We start from the raw sequence: 22,532 nt of genomic DNA on the forward strand, positions 1-22,532 counted from the left end.
AGGATTTGTCAACCAAAGGATGTTAGGGGAAGCAATTTTTGAAAAAGCACCATCTATTGGATAATATAACTGTTTTTGGATAACTTTTGCCAGGGAAACCTTTGAGAAAGCTGAGGTGAAGAAGTTCCAATGCAGGACTATTCCCTCAAATGATGACCCACACTACAACTAGTCTTCAATATTGTTCCACAAATGGAAAGGAGAAATTATATCAAATAACAATGAGAGTGGTACTAGTACTAGCAGGTCTAAACAAAGCCCCAGGAAGACTGATCACCAATGCAGTCAAAGGCTCAGACATGACAGTCCACAAAAAGAAGTGGATAAGGTATATCTTCTTGGGTATAGCTAGATTTATAAAGAATAGCTGATAGGCTTATTATAGTGAACCTGCTGCCACCTTGACATAAAAATCTTAACTGTTGACAAATGGCAGCAATAATGAATTTGAATAAAATATGGATTGGTATTTAGCCCTAATAATTCTACAAATACCAGAAGGCTAAAATGCAATAGTTGGAGGACTCCTCTACCCGTATTAAAATAGAAAGAGACCCAATAACTGTGTGGGAAGTTCACTGCTCACACTAATTCCATGCCATATAGTAATCTTGCTTCCATTTGGACAAATAGCTACCCTTTAAACAAGCCCATGGACACAATGGTCCTCCTTCCTAGAGAATGGCCTTTGCATCTTACAACATGGGCAACAACTGGGTAAGGCATAGTAGTAGTTAACGACAGATTGGTGCATTCATATTGTGAAGAAATGATAAGTAGAAGTCAATCCACTCTGGTGAAAACCAGACTATACCCAATTTGTATAGAGTCCTAAGGTATATTATTAGCAAAAAGATTAAAAATATACTGAATACAGATAGCTTCAGAACTAACCAACATGACAGATGCTGCATCTAATCCTAAGTGAGGTCTACATACAGGGATAATTAGCTGCTTTTAAAGGTAAATGTGGGGGAAGTTAGAGATCCAATGTGGATAAGCAGTAGCAAGAGAAGCATAAGTTAGTTTTGCCACTGAATTTCAGGTTGAGTATACGTAACAAATTAAAGAAAAAGACTGCTGTATATATAAAAAAAAACTACCACATATCTTTTTGAAAATGAGAGGAGCTTAAGGGAGATACTCTAACATGTTATGATACTGTTCCACAATAGACTGCTACATGGAGTAGATGAGGACCCAGGACACTTAGACCAGTGCCCAAAGACACAAAGAGGAGAAATAAAATTTCTATCACCAGGAAATTACTGTGGGTAATTACAAGTCAGACCAGATAGGAGATTAAGGGACTTCACTGCTGTACTAATTGGACAAATCGAGACTTACTTTCCTAGGGTAGGGGACTCTAGCTGTTGTGGTATGTCCAAAATGGCAAATAAGAGATGCGGTGCAAAGGCACTATATGAAATTAACTAAAATATAGCACTGGGAAAGCAAGAAGAAATGGTTTATCCCACCATTCCATTTGGAGCAGTTTTATAAGGAGGACTAGTGATCAGAGTTAAACAAGGAAATCTGTACATGTAGCAACCAAGAAGAATCACAAAGGAATTGGATAAAAGTTAAAGGATAGAATCTATGCTCTAATTAAAGGTTTGGAAACAGCTGGGAAAGATATATACTCTCCACTAGGAATTTGGACTTTAGGAAATTGGCTTTAATTTTGTGTCAGAATAAAACCCAGAGCAGGAGTACTTGGGCAAGATCAGGAAACATCCAAGGACAGACCATCAATCTACTACAAATTCTATATAGCAAGTAATTTCACTGTAAATGGACAGTTCTGGTGCTCCTCAAATATGATTGATACCAACAGTAGCTATTCCTCTATGTAAAGCTCTGGAATATAGACTTTATAACAATTCCACAATGGATTAGTGTGAGCTCATTAAAACTGTTACTATTAGAGAATGCAAGCAAGCATACTAACTAAAGGTGACCATCAAAATACATCAAGAGAAATCTGTGGGACTACTCCAGACTTTGAAACAAGATAAAGCTTGAACCAGCCTATAATGCAACTAATACTCAACGTGGTCCTTATATATCAAAGCTGGAAGATGCTGCAAACTCATAGTGTGTGAAGCTGGCTAGCCTTCTGGCTAGATGAGTCATGTGGAAAAGATTGTACTACAGTAGCTCCTCAGAATTAGATAAAGTATATTGTGATGTTTGCTTTGATTGTGTGATTACATGTGTTTAAGAACTGTTAAGATGTAAACCCACTCCAAACAGTGGGTTGTTGTATTAAGTATGATTAGAGTTGATAGTGATAAGAAGTAAGTGTAGGCAATAATAAAGTACTTAGGAATAAGAGCTAGTAAGGAAGTATTTTTATGAGAAAGTGATAAGAAGTAAGTGTAGGCAATAATAAAATACTTAGGAATAAGAGCTAGTAAGGTAGTATTTTCAGGAGAGAGTGATAAGAAGTTAAGTGTAGGCAATAACAACATAGTTAAGAATAAGAGCTTATAAGGAAGTATTTTTGAGAGAAGAAAAGCAGTAAATTGCATAGAATAGTCATGCAGCTATTTAGGGTGGAAAGCCTTGGTATGAGTTAGTTCCTAAGCAGGTTTATGAACAAAGCCCTGTTTTTATCATATGCAAATCAGCCAACCCTAAGTCTTTGACAGTGATAGAAATAGCTGATTGGCGATCGGTAGACGTAGGTCATGCACTTAAAATCTCAATTAGAAGGAGATAAATTACTTAATTTGGCAGTCCACCTTTGAATACCTCTGATTGGAATCCTGGATTTCTCCTCCAGGAGAGTGGAGAGAATGGCCAGTCCTTTATTTAAACTAGCCGTTTTCTGAATTTTCTTGAGACTGACACCGAAGCCAATTCTTGTATGGCGTGAAGGGATAGAGAGGGAAACAGGCTCATCGTTCTAAGTCAAGCTTGAGAATGTGAAAACCGAGAGAGATAGGTTGGAGATGGCAATGAACTGGGAGGCATTAGTTTTCATCCTTGTGTGTTTTGGCTAACTTGCATGAGAGGCTGCAACTATGTAATTGTATCCTTATGTGATGATTAATGCCAGTCATTAAATTAGAACTGAATATCATCTTTGTTACTGATCCACACTGTTTTATTGCTATGTGCTTTAACATATTTTAACTAATAAACTTTCATTCATAAATCAAAGAACTTGTGTTCATTTAAATTACCTGGTGGTGAATTTGGAGGTCCCAAATGAGCATAAAAGAATCCCACATGGCAGAAGATGGAGTACACTCAGAGACAGTATTGTACCAGGAGTTGAAAGTTCTACTTCTGGCTTTGTCCTATGATCCTGAACAAAACTCTGAAATATAGTCCTTTCTTGTTTGTAAAATGAGTTAAAATAATTTTTCTGCCTACCTTCAATGGTAATAAGGATGAAATACAGTGATAAAGTTTTCAAAGACTTTGGTATGGTATATCTGACAATGGGACGGTATAGGAAATCAGGACTTTTTAGAAATATCTGAAAAATGTCCATGTGATAAATCCCAAGAGTCTATGCGACACGTAAAGATTATCTAGTAGTTTTATACCTGTTTTCTGAGAGATTAAGGCTTTCTTACTTAACTGCATGTAAAAGTTATAGTTTGGAATCATCTTTTGTTTCATTCTTCTGAGCTCTCTCTCTCTTTTTTTAACCACGTGGACTCTTTTTGGGAGTCTATTCCAGTGCAAATAGGAATGATAATGAGGAAAAACCAACAATGAAAAAGATCTCCAGGAAACAGTAAATTATATTCCATTTCAGGCTAAGATTTTGTTCCTGAGGGGTTATGTAATTCTGAAAACTATTAACCCACTATTACCCAACTAAATTTCTACAATGATTTTTTTTACATCAAACTTGACTATTGTATTCTTTTTCTAAAAAAGGATTTTATTTATTTATTTATTTGAGAGAGAGAGCAAGTGAGAGCGAGCGAGCACGAGTGGGGTGTGGGGGGCAGAGGGAGAGAGAGAAGTAGACTGCCCGCTGAGCAGGGAGCCTGACACAGGACCTTATCCCAGGACCCTGGGATCATGACTGGAACAAAAGGCAGATGCTTAACCAATTAAGCCACCCAGGCACCCCAACTATTATGTTATTGTATTGATAGCCTTATTTCAATAGACTAGAGGTATTGAGCCATTGTATTGGGTTTATATTTATTTTTTCAAGGACCCTATTTCTCCAGTCCATATTTAAAACTTGTTTTTCTTCTGCCTATATATCCCTTAGCTCACAAGCCAGTTAGCCAACCAACTAACCAACCAACCAACAAAACATTAAAAAAATAAAAAAAAACCCTAGTTCTTCAGTTATTTGGGAGTTATTTGTATTGACAGATACAACTATCCATCAGTCTTAATGTCACATCTCTCCAGGGTAATAAAGAATCTTTGGAGGTGATCTCCATTATACCGCTGAAGGATGGAACTTCACTTTAGCAGGGTAAGGAAAACCACTGAATTCTCTACCCCTCACAATTTCGTCTTAAAAGCCTTAGTAAAATGCTGAAAGCATCTTGAGGTATTTAAGATTTATATAAGTATTCATGTAAAGTAGACAGGGAGCCATAGTTATGAAACATGACCTGTGTTTCATATTCCTTTGAATATTCCATATTCCTAGTGTTTCAGATTCCTTTAATCAAAGATGCTATTAACAATAATAATTCATTTCCAAAAGCATCCAGACCATGAGCCCTCCATAATTACTGACCACCATGGCCCCAGTATGTAGGGTGGGCTCATTTGTTATGTGTTCTTTTAGAAGTTCTCCTTCAGATCACTTATGTTGCTTGTAATTACATATTCACTAATGTGATCATTTATATAATGTCCACAACTAGCTTGTAAGCTTCATGAAGGCAGGGTCAGTGCCTGTTTTTTTGTATCCCAAACACCTAGAACAGTGCTGAATAAGCATTTTTTGAAACAATGAGTACTTTCCTATCAACAAATCAGATGGTCAGCATTTTTCCCTACTTATTTCTCTATAAAGAAAATATGTGGAGGCTGTATGTATCTTGGATAAATGAGCCTCACTGTTTTATTGTGTCCTGTTGAACCACTCAATTATGAGGACTAAATGGTAGAAACAATGTTGACTCTCACTCACTCTGCTGCACTGGACTTTGGAGGGCTTAAGCTTTCCTGAAAGCAGAGAAAAGCTCAGCTTACCTCTTTCTGGTGGTATTTGATTGCCACCTTCAGCTTGGCCAGGTCATGGTACTTCTGAGGGTCAAGCTCTTCACTGTGGTCATCTCGATGGTTGAGGATGATTTCCAATTCCCGGGAGCTCCGAGCTTGGTCCAACAGGTCTTTGGCAAAGAGTTTGCACTGTTGGGAGAGCTCCTCATACTCGGCCTTGAATTCATTCTCCACCTTGCTGAGCTCCTTGAGCTCCCAGCCTAGACGGAAAGCAGTTAGGATAGGGTCCTCACTTGACAAGGCAATGAGTGAGGGGCTTGCTAGAGCTTTATAGATGTTCAGCCGGGAGCGGGAGTGGCGCAGGCTGTCCACCTCTGAACTGGACACACACTCCACACAGTTACAGCGGATCTGGTGGGGCCGTGGGATTGTTACTCGTTTTTGGACAAGCAATTTGATGATCTCGTAGTTGTTGGTGTGGGCAGCCAGCATGATGGGAGTGATGTCTGGTGTGAACTCAGAGAACTGGGTATCCATCATCAGGGTGGGGACCTAGGTACAATAAAATAAAATCATAAAGGGCATGATTAAGTCTGGGAGAGAGAGGGAGCATAGAGTCCATCCAATGTTAGTGATTCAGGAATTGGAGTCACCATTCTCTTGTCAATTCCCCTCATTGCCATAAGTATTTGTGGAATACCTGCCATATGCCAGGCACACGACACTTTATTTGTATTTACTCATTTAATCCCCATGACCTTGTGAGGAAAATATTCTCCCCAAATCAAGAAGCTGAGGCACACAGAAGTTAAAGAACATACCCAAGGTTACATACCTTTTAGTAACTGAGCCAAGATTCAGACCCAGGCAGTAGGACTCTAGAGGTTGGTTCTGCAAATTATGCAACTACAATATGCCCAGTTCTGTCTGAGACATGATGGGGGATATAGAAAAGTAAGGAGCATTTTCTCTTTCTGGCGCTTATTTGGGTGGATCAGACTTACATAAAATTGGTAAGTAGGAGTACGTAGTAGCATGTGTTCAGTTCCAAACGAGCAGTAGAGACTGAAGGAATATTTGAAAGTCTAATGACAACCAGTAATTTTAAAGACCATGCTGCTAAATCAAGCCCCAGATGTTGAAGAAAAGACAATTTCAAGTGGTTCCAATTGACTTTATATGTATATAAGACTTCAGGGGACCAAAGACCAACTTCTTGTAGGTCCCAGCAAGGTAAAGAGAATCTGTTATTGTTAGAAAGAAGTGCTCTGTAAATGAAGACCTCTTGTCTTGGGTGAGGGGTTACCAATAGCAAAAGGGACATTTGATAGCATCATTCTGACTATGATGTAATAATGCTTGGTGTTAATAGCAGCGATTGGAGGAAGATCTGGGGTCCTTTGGGTATTCAGGAGAATTTTTAGGTGAGTTTGCAGAATCCGATCAGTGAATAAAAAAAAACTTTTGGCTTTAAAATCTGTGTTTTGGGACCCAGTCTGTTCTCAGTGTAATAGGGAAATGAGGGCAGCTCTGTACTGACAGAAGAGTCTCAGTGTGGTAGGATCTAGAGCAAAGGAGTAGGGAGCACTGGAATAGTCAGAGGAGGCTTCATGGAGGGATGGAGCTGAGTATTGAAAGCATGGATAGGATTCCAGGAAATTGTGAAATATTGATCTTAATATACTTTGAAGAAAATACTTCCAAATACTCATTTGAATTGGGGAGAACAAAACATGGATAATTGAGATTCTCATGGAATAGACAAATACTGTTTTACTCAATAGTTTCTCTTTACTCTTAAAAAACCCTTTTTAGAACATTGAAGTTCCTGATGAACAGACAAAAGGATATGTTCTTTGCCTCCTTCTCACCTTGGGATGAAGGATTCACAAACAGGAAAGTGATCAGAAAACAGGGAGTGGGAGAGGGGTGGAGAAGAAGAAGGGGGAGGAGTTTGCAAGAAATCTGTTTCTTTCATGGAGTGGTTGCATCAGCCTCTGAATAGCTGAGAGCTAGTTGTTGTTAAACATTTAGAGGAAGCAGCTACAAACAAGACAGCAGGAAGTGAACAACTGTCTCATAAAGTAAATTGGACACAGGAAAGAATAATCTCCAAAATTAACACAAGCCTACAGGCTAAGGAAGAAGTAGGTCTGAGTGGGCCCATTAATAAATGTAAACACAACCGACATAAAGCCTTGAGTTGGGGGAGATGGTAAGTGAACAATGTGTCATAGTCCACTCAGAAGAAAGGAGCTCAGTTCTGGAAATCTGCCCCTTTCCTGTGGACAGAAGCATTTCTCAATCTCTGCTATGATCCAGAGGCAGGAGGTGGCAGGTGGAGGGAGGATAGCCTGTAGCACAGGATTCCCTGGGTTGTATTGGAGGAATTTGTCCTCCCTGCCGTGGTGTTCTTCCTGTCATCTTTCTCCCCCTACTTCTTTGCTCTTTCTTTGTTCTTTTCTTACTCTTTCTCTTTTTTCTTTTTGTCTCTCTATGCCAGTGGTGACAAGCCTGTCCAAGACAGACAATAGTATATGTAACTATTACTTAGCACCACTTGTGTCATGGAACTGAAAGGTTGCTGTCTATGCTAAAAGCTGAAATGCTTTCTGGAGCAATCTGATTCCATTGTCTTTGACATAGTGCTCAACAAGGAGTCTCTGATTCTCTATTTGACTTACTGAGTATGTGACACAAGAGAGGAAATCTTTTTTTTTAAAGATTTTACTTATTTATTTGAGAGAGAGACAGTAAGAGAGAGCATGAGATGGGAGAAGGTCAGAGGGAGAAGCAGACTCCTGATGGAGCAGGGAGCCTGATGCAGGACTCGATCCCAGAACTCTGGGATTATGACCTGAGCTGAAGGCAGATGCTTAACAACTGAGCCACCTAGGCGCCCGAGAAGGGAAATCTTTTTAAAAGAAAACTGGTCTACAATGACCACATATGTCTTCCCACCCTCCAGTCAACCTTATTATTCACAAGTTGCCACACCCATCTCACTCACTGCTCTCTGGGTATATAGCCTTGTGGGAACCCCTGTGTGTGTAGGGATCTCCCCATTTCTCTGCCAGTGAAGGGCCACTGTGAGGCTTGGCTTCTTCAATAGCTCCTCCTCTTAACTTGATCCTACCCCTTACTGACCACCCAGATGTTGTGGGCACTAGGTTACATCAAAGATCTCACTTTTCTGATGCTGCCCCCTTATATTTTTCTTTAATTACTTCAAATACACATTTCTTGCTTCATCAGTAAGGTTGTGAATCTAAGACAGCTCTGTCTTAGACTGCTTTTGTTTTCCTTCTAGCATCTAGTACAGTGCTAGACACACAACATGCACTGGGCCAAAAAAAAAAAAAAAGGTTTTCTGTTCTCAAATTAAGAAATTGACTCATTTACAAACCTGGCTGGCTCCCATGATCTGAGTCAATGTGAGATAATCTCCTTGGGTCTTTCCTTCTCATGTCTATCTGAGAAAGCAGTAGACATTCCAAGACTAAGGAGGGTTAGCAAATGGGCTTTATAGGGAATATCTTGAGGTCTCCCCAACCTAGGATAGTCCCTGCCTGCCATTTTCTCTATTCTGGTGTTTTAATGTGGAGACTCTGACCCAAAGTCCACAGATTTATACTGCTCTTCCATTCTCTGCTTCTTTTCTCATCCCGCTGCCTTTCTAGGGAAGGCACCATGAGTTATCATCAGGCCAGCCATGGTAGAGAAATTTTATAATGAGGGTGAGAGAATTCTGATAATACTCAAGACTTTGTGATATGGTCTACAACAGTAGGTAACAGAAATGAAGGCTACATGTGGGTGCATATGCATAATTTGGATGAATGTGTGATAGGAACTAGTGAACTGTAGAGCACCTGCCCTCTGAAAGGGGGGTATTTGCTGCTGTGTTCCTTGTCGTTATAAAATTGTTGTTATAAGCATGTGTAAGGGCTCAGTATTGTGCTTAGATGTCAGAAATAACGGATTTTGTGGTAGAATTTCTTATTTTGTTATTGAATAACATCTTTTTTTTAACTTGAAGTATAATAGGTAGACAATATCTTATTAGTTTCTGGTGTATATCATAGTGATTTGATATTTTGAAACGTGATAAAAATGATCCCCATGATAAGTATAGTTACCATCTGTCACCATTGAAAGTTATTACCGTATTGTGGACTGTATTCCCTATGCTGTACATTACATTCCCATGCTTTGTTTTCTAACTGGAAGTTTGTACCTCTTAATCCCCTTCAGAGGAGAATTTCTTAAAGTTTTAAATGTTGGCTAGAAAAGCTTAAAGATAGTGTGCGGTTCCAACAAGATACATATACGAGGCAATTTAGGCTTGAGTGAACCAGTTTATGACCTTTGAGCTAACATTTAACTTATGAGATGAAGGAGGGGTAGGAGAGGAAGCTGGACATTTAGGCAGGGGCCAGCTGATGAAAGGTCTCATACGTTAAGGAATTTAATGTTATCTCTTGGCCATGGGGAGCTACTGAAGAGTTGTTTTTCTCTTTCCTTTTTTTAGAGAGAGAGGGGGAGGGGGCAAATGGGGAGAGAGAGAGAGAGAGAAAAGAGAATCTTAAGTAGGCTCCATGCCCAGCTAGGAGCCTGACATGGACTCCGTCTCACAACCCTGAGATCATGACCTGAGCTGAAACCAAGAGTCGGACACTTAACCAACTGAGACACTCAGGGGCCCCTAACTGAAGAGTTTTAATCAAGGAGAGTAGCATAGTTGAACAAGTGTTTCACAAAGATCAGTTTGGCCCAAGACTGGGCAGTTAAATATGCTGGTAAATGTTTAATAAGAATCTCTCCATTAAAAAAAAATCTTGATTTGTAGTGTTTGCCAGTTTCTGTGGTTTAAGTATTCTCATTGTGGCCGATTTCAAGCTACCAATATGACAACATAGAACCCAGAGTTGGGAAGCGGTATGTACAACTGGCTCTCACCACCCAGTGTAAGCCAGCTCTAGCTTATCACTGGATGATTTTCAGAAAGATAAGACTAGTTAAAATGTTGGGTCCATGGTCAAAGGAATGAGACTGATACGAAGCGAAAGTCAAGCGAAGCTTTACTTTGCGCCAAGCATCGAGAATCAAACTGACCGGCCAGGGCCGTCTCTTACAAAGAGGCGACCTCTCCCTGCCTTACAGACTAGCTTTTAAGGGCAAGGGCATGTGGTTGGGCCATGTGGTTGGGCCTGGCCACGCACAGGTGGCCAATGAGATTGTAACACACAGAGAAAGCTACGCAGTCATGCTAGGTCACACATAAGTGACCAATTGAATTACAATTTACCCTATAGTAGCTATTTGAACTAGCCTATCACCTTGGTCAGAACTGGCACCCAAAAGGTACCCAAAAGGCGGGGCCCATACTCCTTGGTAGCTAGGGAGACAGTATGCACTCCTACTGATTGCATACCTACACCTGGCCTGACCCACCCTTGTATTTGGGCTTTGTTACCTGGGACTGGTTTCCAGGACTTGTTTTTAAGTAAGTCCCCGGGGGGGGGGGGGTAGGATCAGCTTAAGTTTTACTGCATAAACAACAAAATCATTGTTTAATCCAAGATGGAATCACTGGCTAAATAGGCCCTTACAAAAAGATCTCAGTTCAGGTGAAGAGATGGTGGGATCCTAAACTAGATAGTAATTCTATAGATAGACAGGAGAGAGTAGATTTAAGACATTCACTGGATTTGTCAGGTAGTACTGGAAGGAGAAGAAATCAAGAATGTTGCATGCTTGGTTGAATAGTGGTGTCATTAATTGAGATAGCTGATACAGGAGGAAGAGCAGGTTTGACATTAAAACGAGTTCAATTTTGGACATGTTGAATTTGAAGTACCTGCCAGAACAGTGGCAAGAAATTGTATAACTCTGGTATGAATCTGAATGAAAGGTGAAGGCTGAAAATACAAGTGTGAGAGTCTTCTTCCTTTAAGAGTAGTTGAAACCAAGGGAGTAAACAGAATCAGCCTCAGCCTGCCCCAGCTCTCCTGCAGCTCTGCCTGCTGATCTACCCTAAAGACTGGGCTCAGTCCATTTCCAGAGCAAGTAAAGCTTGAGGTAGGGTGTGCTCAAGTAGCCATTCTCAGCCTCCTCCATCCCAAATTCCAACCAGGGCATTCTTTGTTCTGTTAGTTTCTGAATCCCAGCTTCTTCCCCACTCGTGCCCTCATTTGTCAAATAAAATTTCTCTCTGAATCTTAATCTGAGTTTCATGTAACTGGTTTAATACTCCAGGTCTGGTATATTTTCTAGATTATCCATGCTTTCATGTCTTTGAGCTATTTTACAAGGCTGTAAATTGTCATGTAAATATTTCTTGTTTGGTGACAAGCAATTGATCATTGCCTTAAGCATCTGTTTGTAAATATCTTTGCATCTATTTGTAAATTTTTTTTTCAGCATTCCTGATGGCCTATATCAGGGGTCAGTAAACTTTTTCTGTAAAAGGCCAAATGGGAAATAGGTTAAGCTTTGTGAGCCAAACAACTCTGCCTTTGTGGCAGGAAAACAGCCATGGGCAATATGGAAATGAATGGGTGTGGCTGTACACCATAACATTTCATTTACGAAAATGGCTGATAGGGAGAATTTGGCTTGTAGTCCATAGTTTACAGACCCCTGGACTCCTGCATCCCTCAGTAGTTAATAAATTAAATAAATTCTTTAACACGTGTTTACTTTAAATTTGTATAAGGATCATGGTTTAAACTTTTTTTTTTTTTTTAGTTATCCTTCAACAGCCATTTTGTGTTCAGATTGTGGTAAGGTGGAAAATTCAATTTCATTCTTTTCTTACCAAGTTTTGTCTTCTTTTTGAACTCCAAAATTATACTGAATGATATTGCGCTTCCCATTAAGAATTACGATTTTTAAAAGGAAAAGGGGGGAGGGGAATGAAATCAACACACCAAGAAATTAGATTTCTTTTCACATTATCTACTGCTCTCTTTCTAAAGAAACCTGGTGCATAAATGGACTTGAATGAGTTTTAAAATTTGCAATGTTGTGGGTTTAGGTCAAGGCCACTAAAGAAGTTACCTTGTCCACCTCTCCCTGGGGCTTTGCATTCAGACACTAATGAGTTTGCACCTGGATCTGCCCTAGGTCTCCTGTTGAAAAGCGAGCATTATAATCTCGGATCCTTTTGGATTAATGAGCACAGAACCGAGTCGTTAGGCTCAGAGCTCATCTCATAAAATTCAGTAGAGTGAACAGAATGAACTAAAATCAGCTTCTTTATATTTTCACCTAACTTCCATTGCCAGAGGATACAGAGGAATAGACAATACTCCACCTTCCCCACTCTCAGGACTGGCTGAGGCTTTTACAAAGTTGTTGTAGTCAAGGGGCCCAAATGATACATTTCATTTTCATTAACTTGTCACTGGACATAATCTGCTAATAGGAATTTTTCTGAACCCTATTGTTAATATCCTTAGGCAGCCACCCTTGCTGGAATTTATCACAAGTTTCTGAAATTTGTAATTAATGGGCAGACCCTTATCAGCAGCTACCTCATTTGTACCCACAATGTCATCTGGTCATAGGCCAAACCTCTCCAATTGGTGCTTCCTCATGCAGCTGGCCTGATAGCATCATGTTGGAAACAAATCTCCCACCTTGTGCCTGGATTTAGTGAAACTGCAATATTTCTTTTGTTACCTACAGGATCTCCTCCTCCCCTGTCCCTAACATGCCAGATGAAATCAATGTTCAATCTTTTTCAGCAGTGCTGGAAATGAAATTTCGTTTCTCTGCATTACTCAAAAAATGGAGAACACGGGCATCTAATCACGTCACATTACCAGTTCCGTACTCTGCCTTACCTGTAAGGTCAGTTAGCCAGTAGGGGTGACAATACATGAGCTACTTTGGAGCAGCCATTTGCATCAGATGGGAAATAATCTGTTTCCCAGAGTCTGATAAAAACAGAACCATCAGAATTAAGATTTGCTAGGTCTCCGCTGATTTCAAGGCCAAAGTATTTATAATCCAGATTGGAAGACAAAACCTATATGGGGATAATGTTACAGAACCCACGTGGTATTTTAAAAAAAGTCAGTATTGGGGGTGCTTGGGTGGCTCAGTTGGTTGAGCGGCTGCCTTCAGCTCAGGTCATGATCTCAGAGTCCCGGGATCCAGTCCTGTGTCAGGCTCCCAGCTCCATGGGGAGTCTGCTTCTCCCTCTGACCTTCTCCCCGCTCATGCTATCTCTCATTCTCTCTCCAAAATAAATAAAGAAAATCTTAAAAAAAAGTATTGATATGTAAAAATCAATAATGTGTATAACAATGCATAGCATTACTTGATTAACATAGGATAAAAATAATATTAATGGCTACTGGTTATTGAACACTTTCCGTATATCCGGTGATGTGGGAAGCAAAGGCAAAAGAAAAATTAAATTTCCTTACTACTTACAGACCGTTGACAAGGCCTTGAAGTAGGCAGAGTGACCTTCCTCTGGGAACTCAGCTGCCTGGATACTGACACTCTGCTAAGAGCAAAATGCAATGTTGGCTTAACATTGTCCCAAACTGCCAGCATCCTGTGTGTCTGTTTGAAACATACAGACATTCCTTCCTTTATCTCTGCCCCCCAAGATGTATGTTGGCATCCTTCTCCAAGCAGATGGCCCACTGTTGTGTATCTGAAGGGTCTCATGACAGAGATTTTATTAAACAGTAATAAATGACCTTCTCCCAACCATAGCTAGCCCCCTCAGGATCTAGGAAATCTTCTTTCCAAAATACCTTGGAGGGTTTTGCTGTCCCTAACACCCGCTGAACTTGAAAGCATATAGTCCATCACCCGGCACAACCCCAGTGCAGCTCTTTCTGCCCACAGATTCTGTCCCTGTGCTTTAAGAAAACCACCTATTTACACTGAAGACATCTCAGGAATTCTTTCTTGACTCTTTGCTCTGAACCCCAACATTTCCATATCACCAGGCACCATGCTGGAGCATCTCATTTAGTCCTCACCATGGTTCTATGCTATAGACATGGTAATTATTCCCAGTTACACCCGGGGAAACTCAGTCTTAGAGAAGGTAAGTGCCTTGTCCAAGGTCATATAGCTAGGAAGTAGTCACCAGCACTTGAACTCAGGCAGTTTGGCTCCGAAGTCTATACTGTTAACCACTATACTACCTCACCTCCAACCACCAAAAGACCAATTATTTGATTTTATTACATCAATAAACAAATCTATAACAATCCTCACATTGAATATTCAGATATATCATAAGTATATAGTATAGGTTTTATTGGGTACTAGTTGATTTCATCAGCTAATGTTCTACTTTAAACCCAGATAAACATTATATAACATTGCTCAAGGTTTGGAAGCCTATAAATTCATTCTCGATTTCTCAGCAGATGGGGGCTCTTAATTTTTCAAAAAGATAAGAGCTAAGTCTATGAGAAAATAAATATAGCTAACTCCATAGATGGTGAGAGTTTATAAATTTAGGTTTCTAGGTGGAGGAAACCTAGAAAGTCATTCTTCTCAAATCTAGGTGGTCACAAACTATAAGTGAATTATTCCATACACTTTCCTTTTCAAAATACTGGTATATCAAATGATGGGGGTCATCGACTCCAAAAGTAAGGTACACCTTTGGATAGATACTAGAAATGAAGGAGGAGGAAAAGAAGCCAAGATAGGAAGGGCATATGCTGTGGGTGGCTTTTGGGGAGCTAGCCCTCTGTGAAGGCATTCTGTGCACTGTTAAGATATGACACTTCCCAGGAAAATAGTGAAAAATGATGCAATGAGTTAAAAATAAGTAAATCAGAAGATGTAGGTTATTATGGAGGTGGGAAAAAGGTCAGAAGTGAAGGGGCTGGTTATTGTGTTTCTAAGACCACACAGAGGAATGGAGCCCCAATCTGCCAATGTGAGTGTAGTTAGCTTGGCAGATAGTCCTATGGTGGAACTTGATACAAATATCTCTTTAGGAAAGCCATTGTTCTTGATTCATTTTTTATAGGTTACCAAGTAATTTTTAAATTAAAATTTTCTTGTAGATTGCTTTATTGGGAAAAGGATACTACCAAGCTGATTCAGAATTTTCCATGTCATTGCTTATCACATGACCAGTGTGAGTTTGGGTAGCATGGTAATGGTTTCTGGACAGTGCTGAGAACCCGGTTGCAGAAACCTTAGTGATCCAACCAAGGCAGAGGACCATGTGAGGGAAACTAAACTGGCATCAACTATATCAGAATTCAATACATATTGACATTGATTATTTTCCAATTTTTCCAATGGGTACTGATCTTTTAAAAAAAAATTTAGGGGCACCTGGATGGCTCAGTGGGTTAAGTGTCTGTCTATGGCTCAAGTCATGATCCTGGGGTCCTGGGATCAAGCCCCACATCAGTCTCCCAGCCCAGTGGCAAGCCTGCTCTCTCCTTCCCTCTGCTGTTCCCCCTGCTTGTGCTCTCTTGCTCTCTCTGTCACATAAGTAAATAAAATCTCTAAAAAATTGATTTTTAATTTTTTTAGAAGTGGGGAGGGACAGAGGGAGAGAGAGAATCTTAAGCAGGCTACACAGCCAGTATGGATTCCAACGTGGGGCTAGATCTCACAACCTTGAGGTCATGACCTGAGCTGAAATCAAGAGTCAGACACTTGACTGACTGAGCCACCCAGGTACTACCATGGGTACTGATCTTGATAGGAACACATTTACCAGCAAAACAAAATCAGAATGAACCAAAAGAAAGTCTTTTGTGAAAACCAAAAAACACAAAAAACAAAAAACGGAGCCAACAATCTGTATTTCTTTTTAAGTAGCTCACAGCCATACACTTGAAAAGTATGTTCATTGCCATGCAATTGAAAATTGGTAGGTATGACCAGAAGTGCCAATTTAGGCCTAGAAGAGCTTGCATGATTAAAGTTAGGCTCAGCTGGTTCTCAGACTAAATAACAAAGTTATAAAAGGGTAATTCTCACTATTACTCTCAAAAACAGTGTGGAATAAGGCTGGATATAGAAAAGGGCCTCATGTTGGTTTGTGATATGTAAGAGACCTTTTAAAATGGTATAAAGAAAACGAGGCTGGAAATCTAGAGGCCAAATTTGTGTTAAATATTAAATATTATCAAAAGTATTCTCTCTGCCAATAATGACTTTCATCTCATGCTCCATACAAGTGCCAAATGGTGTTTTGCTTTAAAGTTGCTCAGTTGATATGCAGGCATCAGACTGAAGGGTTATATAATTGAAGGACAAGGCTTGAGAGAAGAGATTGTGTCACATCTGTGAAGCAATTATGGACCCCACATTCCTACTTTCCTTGGTTATCCACACCTAAGACAAGCTAGGGAGCTGCTGGCCTTAGTTTCCAGAAGTAGAATACTAATGCTCAACAGCTACTTTAAGTGTGGGCAGAGGTCCTGAGGAGGTGAGGAGATAATTTCCCTTTACATGACTATCCTCAATCTTTTTAGCAAAGGCAACATTATAAGGTCATCAATTCTTTTCCATCTAGTGGTAAAACATTGTCAGGGTTGAATTTTGCATATCTGGCCCTGAGGATTGCTGTTACATGGAGGCATTTGATGAATAGCTAGACAAAGCGAAGTGCAGGGTAAGAGACCATTATATAGAATAGTTTAGAGTTTTCCCAAGCTCAGAGTTAGAAGAAAAATAGGTTGATAATCTGAATTATCCAATTTGGCTTTCTAAAATAAACATAGAGGCTTTTCAACGTCTTCCCTGAAGATAATATGTGAGAAAATGTACCTAAACTGCAGCATGGAGAAATTCAGAAGACCTAAAGCATAAGATCTAGACCAATGACTGTCTCAGGCTCGTGGGCCTTATACCCAAAATTTCTGTCTCTGAGGCACAGGATGAATACCTTCCATGCTATCAATTTCGAAGAGGCATGGCCCTACTATTTTAGGCTTCTCCACATAGTCCCTTATGATTTCAGAAGCTGTAAAACATCCAACAACTTTTAAGACTGTCTTTACTCTTTTATACCATATCACCTTTTGGGGTAATGTGGTCAGCTGTATTATTACATACTGTGGAAATCATAATCTGTCATTCATCCTAAAGTTTTGGCACGTTCAAAGGCTCTCTTCGTTCCCATATCCTATTCACTGGCAAACTAGATCCAGTTTTCCTTCGCTATAGGTTCCATCATCTTAGAGATTTCTTTGCAATTCAGATTGAAAAATTGGTTTTTGAAACTCAGTCCCTAATATGGAAAGGAACAATTTCCTTGCAGGTAATTTGAAGAGAGTAAATGGGGGTTAGTATGAACATTGCACTGAATTCTTCAGGAAGGTTAGAGATCTCTATCCTTGGAGACCTTTTTTTTTTTTTAAGTGGGCTTCACACCCAGCATGGAACCTAACTGTGGACCTAACTCCTGAACCTGAGATCAAGACACTGATCTGATATCAAGAGTGAGATGCTCAACTGACTGAACCACCCAGGTGTCCTTGCCCTTGGAGACCTTTAAGAGCACAATAGATGCTTTCTTGTCTGAAGTTGTTTTAGACTCCCCCCACCCTACAGGGCAGAGTTTCTTAAAATTCAGGGCCAGAGAGTTCTTTGTTGTGGGGGGACATCCTGTGCATTGTAGGGTATTTAGCTGTATCCCTGGTCTCTACCCACTAGACACCACTATTAGCTCACCCTTCCCCCAGATTTCACAACCAAAAATATCTCTGGACATTGCCAAGTATCCCCTAGGAGACAAAATCACCCCAGTTGGGAAATACTGCTCTAGGGTATGAGGCCTGTTTGGCAGTGGGCTGACTGGAGCAGGGAGAAGCAGAACTAGTTAGAATTAATCATGCCAATTTTAGGCTCATCTATCCTAATCCACCTGAGGATTGTAACACACTCCCATCAGTACAGTGGTTTGCTAAGCCAATACTTCTCCATGGCTGGAAGGACAGGGAGTGGGAATGCCACTCCTATCCCCTGGACAGTTTATTGGAATTTTATGTTCAGTAGTATATTAGGTTTAAAAAACTCTAGAAGTGTGTTGTGCATTATGATGACCACTAGCCATACCTGGCTATTTAAATTAACTAAAATTAAGTAATATTTTATTTTTATTTTTTATGTAATAATTAAAAATTTTAGTTCCTCAGTCACAATATCTACATTTCAACTACCCAACAGCCATATTATGGCTACCTTATTTGACAGCATAGATAAAAAACATTTCTGTCATTGTAGAAATTTCTACTGGACAGCACTGCTCTGGAGAGTTGATAATCACTGGATAAGAGAGACCTGCTGAAGCAATCTAGAAATGCCTTAGCAATGGTTAATAACAAATATTTACCATATGCTTCTTTTTTAAAAGATTTACTTATTTCTATTTTGGTGGGGAGGGCCAGAGGGAGGAGAGAGAGTCACAAGCAGACTCCCGTGCTGAACATAGAGCCCAACACAGGGCTTGACCATGAGATCAGGAACTGAGCTGAAACCAAGAGTTGGATGCTCAACTGATTGTACCACCTAAATCCCCCCATTTAGTAAATTCTTAAAGATGTGCTAGAAATTTTTCTAAGCACTTGATATGTATTATCTCATTTATGATGTCAGAACAGTCATCATTTATATCTTATAGAGAAGAAAACTGAGGCTCAGAAAGGTAAAGTAACTTGTGTAAGGTTACACAGCTCCTCCTCGAATGGAGGAGCCGGGACTTAAATCCAAGCAGTTTTGATCCAGAGCTTGGATTGTTAACAGGCATGTGATATGGACTCAGGGTAGTAGAACGACGGGTGTCTGGCATCAGAAATAGCCCAGACATGCTAGTTGTGGATAAGAGAGCTTTCTTTTTTTTTATTTTTTAAAGATTTTATTTATTTGAGAGAGAGAGAGAGCAAGCATGAGCAGGGGAGGGGCAGAGCAAGAGAGAGAAGCATACTCTCCACTGAACAGGGAACCTGACGCGTGCTCGATCCCAGGACCCTGGAACCATGACCTGAGCTGAAGGCAGGTGCTTAACTGACTGAGCCACCCAGGTACCCCTAAGAAAGCTTTCTTAATATGTGGGCAGAACAGTGTATCTGGAGAGTGTGGTTGTACACAGAGGTCTAGGAGGCAAGTGCTTGGTATTGTAGCAGTCTGGGAACATGAATTGGGGGTGCTGGGCAGGGTATAAGATAGAGACTCAGTTACTGGAGTTAGTCCAGGGTATCTCAACCTTGGCACTCTTTACATTTTGGTCCAGATGATTTTTTTATTGTTGTTGGGGGGCTCTTCTGTTTGTTGATATTTAGAAGCATTCCTGGCCTCTACCCCTTTGATACAAGTAGCACCTCCTCCCCAAGTGTGACAACCAAAAACATTTCGAGACATTGCCAAATATTCCCCCATGTGGCACAAAATTGCCTGCAATTTAGAAAAGCAGAGAGTAAAAGCAGAGCCTTGGTTAAGTGACAAGAAGGCAAGGGCATAGGTATAGCTACCAAAATGCAAGACTCAGAGGGGACCAGCAGCTTGGCTGGCTGGATGCTGAGCTGCTGAGCTGTTGGCCTCCAGATCTAAGAGTCCCATCAATAGGAATAAGACAAGTCCCAGAGTCTGGACTGGAAGAATCACCCCATGGGAATGAAGTATCTTTATCTAGAGGTGGTGGTACCCAAGGGCTACAGTGGCAGGGAACTAGGCAGCTCATAATGGAGATTATCTTCTCATGGCACAATACTATTATTCTACTATCCTTAGCAGCACTGAAAAGAAGTCAGGACCCATGCATCTCATGGTACCAGCATAGTCAGGGCCCTTGGTTATTATCCAAATGGAAACTCCATGAGTTATGAATATTCCAGGCAAACATGAGACAAATCTACAATGATTGCCATTCATGGCAGGAAACATGTTTTATGGTTGGCATTGCTGGAGGCACCTGTGGAATTTTGTAGTTAGGTTTTTTCTTCTTGAATTTCTGACCTGGGATTTCCAGGTGGGTTCTCTCAGAAACACCCATGCAATAAGGAGTCCCTCACTCTGTAGCAGGACTTGGCTGAGGTTGGGAAGTTTTAAGAAAAGAAGTTTGAAGCTTGAGCCTGGATAATGCCAAGAAGCTTAGGTCTACCTAGAACAAGAATCTTGGCAAAAATCATTTCAAATAAGTAAATAATTTTCTTTCTTTTTTTTTTTTTTTTTTTTTTTCTTGTTGCTTCTGGGTGTCTCAGTCAGTTAAGCCTCTGCCTTCCAACCAGGTCATGGTCCTGGGATCCTGGGATCAAGCTCTTTGTCAGGCTCCCTGTTCAGCAGAAGGTCGGCTTCTCCCTCTCCTTCTGCCCCTTCCCTCCCTCTTTCCCTCCCCTCCATCTGCCCTCCCCTAACTCTTGCTCTTTTTCGCAAATAAATAAAATCTTTAAAAATTAAAAAAAAATTCTTTTAAAAAAAGATTTTATTTATTTGAGAGACACAGAGTGAGAAAGAACATGAGCAGGGGAAAGAGCAGAGGCAGAAGGAGAAGCCGACTCCCCGCTGAGAGGGGAGCCAGATTCAGGACTCCATCCCAGGACCCCGGGATCACTAACTAGGCAGATGCTTAACTGACTGAGCCACCCAAGTGTCCCAATTAAAAAAAAATTCTTAAGAATATTTTTTATTCTTTAGCGGAACCACAGGATTCAAAATCTCTGATGGTGGGGCACCTGGGTGGCTCAGTAGGCTGCCTTCAGCTCAGGTCATGATCCTAGGGTTCTGGGATTGAGCCCTGTGTGGGCATTGTGCATTAGGCTCCCTACTCCCTGGGGAGTCTTCTTCTCCCTCTCCCTCTGCCCCTCCCCCCACTCATACACCCTCTCTCTCTCAAATAAATAAATAAAATCTTTTAAAAGAGAATCTGATGGCTATAGCAGGATACATCATGAGAAATAGCTGATTTTTTGGTATACAATGGCCAGAATTAAATTACGGGGTCATAATAATAAATGGGTCATATTTTTAAAAGTATGTAATTTTTGGTTGATAGGAAGTTCTGCTTAGGTTTTTGTATGATTGAACTTAATGCCCATCGTGTTGACACCATCAGTCACAAGCAAATTCTTTCCAAACACAGTCTTTGACAAGCAAATGTTCACTAATATCCATATAATGTACTGCATTTACTCATATATTTTCCCTCTATTGAATTTTGAGAGAAAAAAACTCGAGACAAATGTCCCCCCCCCCCCCCCCGCCGCCCCACACCATAATTTCTTCCTCTCTCTGACATTACTTTTAATTTTATTCCTTTGGACTGACAGCTGCATGGCCAATAGGGCCTTCTCAAGTAGAATGGCTTTTATTCATGTCAGAACCGACCCAGTATTAAAGGAAAGGGGCAGGAGCTTGGCTGCCTCTGGTTGAAGATGGGAGAAGGGCGAGCTACTTTGGGCTTTTAACCCCAGGGCTATTGTCTCTCCTGTCTCATGCCTGTCTTTCTCCCATGCACTCCCAGGCTACAGGAGCAGGTTGCTGTCTTCCCAGAGAAAGGTAAGCTAGGTGCTGATCGCTGCCAAATTAGGAAGACATCAGTTGCCTTGTCCTTAAAGTCAAACATTCCCCAAATCTGAAGCATGGAAAGACAAAAGACATTTCAAATGTAAGGATGACCTTTCAGTCATTTGCAAAACATTTCCTTCTCTCTGAAGGACACATGTAACCGGACACACTTTATGGCTTCACTGATGTCTTTCACTCTGGGGTACTAGCATGGAACCTTCTATTAAGAATGCTTTCTTGAGTAGTAGTGACATGGCATGCAGCAGATGGTAAGGATGTATTCCTTCCTATATCTTGACTTTAGCTTCATGGTAGGGGCAGTTATGGCTGTGGTTGATTCAGTAGACACATGTAGTTCTTTGTCCATGCCCAGGAGCTACACATCTTCAAGGTGACTGGCCAGGAGACAGTTGCCTGTATCAAGGCTCATGAAACCTCACTGAAGGGCATCACTCTGGAAGATCAAGTGGTATTTCTGGCAGACACACCTCTGAAGGTTGAGGCTACTCTTGGTCAGTGTCAGGTGGAGGTCCTGGCCATGTCCTCCAAAGCTAGCTGACCATATGCTTGGAGGGGAAGTCCATGGTACCCTGGCCTGTGCTGGGAAAGTGAGAAGCCAGACTCTCAGAGTAACCCAAAAGGAAGAAAAGGAAGAGTAAAGAGAGGAGGAGGAGATGATGATGGGTTGCATCTGCAATGGATGTGGTACTGTGGCTTCATCAGTATTATATACACCATTGGCAAGAAGTTCACCAATGTTAACTCTTAAGTGCTTTGCGATACTGATTTTTGGGAATAAAGCCATTTGGTCTACCCTGCTTAAAAAAAAAAACCAAAAAAACAAAAACAAACAAACA

The 22,532-nt window shown here is 40.7% G+C and overlaps 1 protein-coding gene across 1 annotated transcript in view; it reads right to left on the reverse strand.

Annotated features, from left to right (window-relative positions):
• The window catches only part of TRPC5 (transient receptor potential cation channel subfamily C member 5), a 249,785-nt gene that overhangs the window by 94,043 nt on the left and 133,210 nt on the right, over positions 1-22,532 (reverse strand). Inside the window, exon 3 of the mRNA XM_032837092.1 lies at positions 5,191-5,712. Coding sequence (XP_032692983.1) covers positions 5,191-5,712 — 522 coding nt within the window. The remainder of the gene's footprint in view (positions 1-5,190; positions 5,713-22,532) is intronic.

The sequence above is a fragment of the Lontra canadensis genome, unplaced genomic scaffold, assembly GCF_010015895.1.
Source record: "Lontra canadensis isolate GAN:19392208 unplaced genomic scaffold, GSC_riverotter_1.0 scaffold96, whole genome shotgun sequence".
Classification (NCBI taxonomy): Eukaryota; Metazoa; Chordata; class Mammalia; order Carnivora; family Mustelidae; genus Lontra; species Lontra canadensis.